The sequence below is a fragment of the Suricata suricatta genome, chromosome 1, assembly GCF_006229205.1.
Source record: "Suricata suricatta isolate VVHF042 chromosome 1, meerkat_22Aug2017_6uvM2_HiC, whole genome shotgun sequence".
NCBI lineage: Eukaryota > Metazoa > Chordata > Mammalia > Carnivora > Herpestidae > Suricata > Suricata suricatta.
The window spans coordinates 193,651,680-193,655,142 of NC_043700.1; the positions used below are offsets into that span (position 1 = coordinate 193,651,680).

General features: G+C 67.0%; 1 protein-coding gene across 2 annotated transcripts in view; it reads left to right on the top strand.

Annotated features, from left to right (window-relative positions):
• The window catches only part of CTBP1 (C-terminal binding protein 1), a 22,883-nt gene that overhangs the window by 16,957 nt on the left and 2,463 nt on the right, over positions 1 to 3,463 (top strand). For both annotated transcript variants that reach the window (XM_029949697.1, XM_029949708.1), the window contains exons 5-6: positions 1,336 to 1,542; positions 3,119 to 3,333. In XM_029949697.1, the coding sequence (XP_029805557.1) occupies positions 1,336 to 1,542; positions 3,119 to 3,333 (422 nt within the window). The remainder of the gene's footprint in view (positions 1 to 1,335; positions 1,543 to 3,118; positions 3,334 to 3,463) is intronic.

Here is a 3,463-nt window from a genome sequence, read left to right on the forward strand (position 1 = left end):
GGGGAGGGTGGTCAGGGGTCAGGGCGCTCACAGCGGGGGATTTGGGTAGGGCAGTGGGGGGGCGGGGCTCACAGCAGGGGCTGGGGAGGGCGGTCAGGGCGCTCACAGCGGGGGATTTGGGTAGGGCAGTGGGGGGGGCTCACAGCAGGGGCTGGGGAGGGCGGTCAGGGGTCAGGGCGCTCACAACGGGGGATTTGGGTAGGGCAGTGGGGTGGGGCTCTTGCAGCAAGTGTGGATAGGGCTCGGGGCTCTTCTATTGCAGCTTTCTGTCTCTCCTGCAAGGCTGGATTTCCTCACACTAGGTGTTCACACTAGGAATTCCCTTGCAGCTGCTTGTTGGGCTGGAGGTGACTTGCGAGCCTGCTTCTGGGGTGGGGACCCCCTGCCACTGGTCAGCAAGTTTCTCAGAAAGCCTTGCGGGAGCACGTGTCCTGTCTCGTGGGCAGCTGCGTCTGCACCGGCCTCGGCCCACACGGCCAGGTCGTGCCTGACCAGGGCTTGCGGTCGGATCCGGCGGTGCCCCCAGTTCGTGGTTGCACCCGACCTTTCCTCCAGGAGGCAGCTGAAGGAACTTATCAGAACGTTCCAGAATCTCTGCTTGCTGCAGACTCGGGTGGGGTTTGCCTCACGTGTCCCGGAACTTACTGTGCTCCTGTGGGCTCATGCCCACCACCGGCTCACCTGGCCAAGCCCTCTGGCTCTACTGTCCCCTGTCCCCAGGCAGTACCCCAGGAGGGTGCCTGCAGCAGCATCGCACCGTGGCCTGGGGGCTCCTCGGGGGCTCAGTCCCCGTGCATGGAGTCTGGCCTCACTGTTTTGTGATTTCACAGGCTGGGGCTCCGTTCCTCCACCAGGGACAGTCAGGGTCACCACCCAAAGCCTGGCAGGTGGGGACTCAGAAGTCCCAGGACCTGGTCTGCTCTCCCAGGCAGTGGTTTTGTTCCCAGATCTAGAGGACACGGTGGCTTGGGTCCCCTGCTCCCCGCCTGCTCTTGGATTTCATGGTGGGCTGAGTGGTTTCTGGAAGGGATGCAGAACCCGCCTGGGCCTCTCCTTCGGCCCCATTGGTGTGTGGGCATCATCCTGGCGTCTGGGGGCGCGCGAGGAGCAGCACAGCCCCATCTGTTCACCAGACGCCTCCGGAAGGTCGGGTGGCCAGCGGTCTCCTGTGCCCTGTCCCATCTGCCACTGGACCTACAGGTGGCTTCTCCGTGTGGCACGTGGTCTGGGTTTGCCTCCTAGCCCCCCAGGGTGCCCTGGGGATGCTCCTCTGGCCTCTCATAGGAGAAGGGCCAGGACCAGCTCCGGTGACCAGGCACGCATATCTGTCCCCAGGCATTGCTGTCTGCAACGTGCCGGCGGCATCTGTCGAGGAGACGGCCGACTCGACCATGTGCCACATCCTCAACCTGTACCGCAGAACCACGTGGCTGCACCAGGCGCTGCGGGAGGGCACTCGGGTCCAGAGCGTTGAGCAGATCCGGGAAGTGGCTTCCGGAGCCGCCAGGATCCGCGGGGAGACCTTGGGCATCATAGGACTAGGTGCGTGTCTGTCCTCGCTCCTGGTGTCTGCTCAGTGGACATGAGGCCGGGGCTTGGCTGTGCCGCCGGCCCCCCGCCCCCCTCTCCATGCTGGACGGCCCTCCCAACCTGAGAACGACTCCCAGGCCGGGGACAGCGTGGGGCCCCTCCTCCCCAGGAGCACTGGGCGTGGGTCACACCTATGCAGACGTCGAATGGCTGTCCCCGGGGTCACACACGAATGCACGCTCACCACACTCAGCTGCGCTTAACCTGCCCCCGCCCCCCAACCACGGTTGAGTGGACGTGGCCTTCGGCTGAGGGCCGGGTGGCCCTTACCCTGCTCTGGGTGGAGGGAGGGGGTTTACCTGCTGTGCAGGCAGCTGTCCTGGGTCGGTGACATCCCTCTTCCTTGTTTGTGACCCACGTCCCTACCCAAACTCGGGCTCCACCCACATAGGAGGCCAGCGTGGACGGGGCCGCCTTGTCACGCTGCCTCCCGGCCCCACAGAGGCAGCGCCATGTACACGTGGGGTGGTGCCGCAGGGACGTCTGGGTGTTCTCGAGGCTGGGGCGCACCTGCATCAGGGCGGGAGGTCAGGGTCAGGGATGTCCATGAGACGCAGGCCTGTCTCCTCCAATGACTTCACTGTCCTGCTGAGGCACGCACGTGGACACCAGGACCGGTCCCCACCAGTGCCTCTCCTGCTGCCCCCGAGGGCCTGAGGGCGGGGTCGGCACCCTTTACCTCTGGGCCTTGGGGGTGGGGTTTGTTGAAGAAGGACGGATGGGGGGCCCAATGTGTCTGGCCGGGTCAATTTTGGGGCCACGTAGTCTCATTCGGCGGTGCTGTCGAGAAGCACTGACCTGGTGGGGTGGGGGTGGGCCGAGTCTGACTTAGCAGAGGGGGCTTGAGCAGGCCCTCGCCCTGGCCGCTCTCTGGGGACTGTGTAAATGGTGCTCCTGGTCTGGGCGTGTGCCCGGCCCTGTCTCCCTGGCAGGAGGTGCCCTGCAGCTGGTTCCCCAGTCTTGTGGCACCATCGGCAGCGATTTGGGTGCAGCCGGCTCTGCCCTGGTCTCACCTGGGGTCCTGGGGGCCCCGCCACTCTGGCGGTCACCCTTTGGCAAGTAGGTGCAGGCCCCCTGACCGTGGTGGCCTCCGGCTGCGTGGGCTGTTTCGGCCCTGCTCGCTTTGCTTGTGGGCGTTCTCCTGACCCAGACAGGGGTAGGGGGGGGGGTCTCCAGAAAGGCCCTGAGGCGTCCTGCAGGGTGCCACCCACCCTGCAGTGCCACTCCCAGAGCCATTGGGACGTGGCTGTGCTGCCCTATGCCTGGCCGGGTCAGGCGTCCCTCCCAGGGCCCTGCAGGTGAGCAGCTCCCAGCCCCCCTGGGCCTCCACTCTCCTCTGGCGCAGTGGTCCCCGGGGACGCCCTCCACCCCAGACCTCCTCCGTGGACTCCTCAGCGTGTGGAGCAGATGCCTCTGGGTGGACGGGGCTGTGCCCCCCCACAGCGGGCAGCGTGCGCCCCGTGGCGTCGGCCCTGAGCACTCTGGGAGACTGGGGTGGCCCTGCTGACGCCAAGTCTCGTCCCACCAGGCCGCGTGGGGCAGGCGGTGGCGCTTCGGGCCAAGGCCTTCGGCTTCAACGTGCTGTTCTACGACCCCTACCTGCCGGACGGCACGGAGCGGGCGCTGGGGCTGCAGCGGGTGAGCACGCTGCAGGACCTGCTGTTCCACAGCGACTGCGTCAGCCTGCACTGCGGCCTCAACGAGCACAACCACCACCTCATCAACGACTTCACCGTCAAGCAGGTGCGCGCCCGCTGCTCTCCGGCTGCGCTCCTGGGCCTGGGGCCCGGCTGAGGGCGAGGGCGAGGGGCGGGGCCTGGGGGCTGGCTGAGGGCGAGGGGCGGGGCCTGGGGGCTGGCTGAGGGCGAGGGGC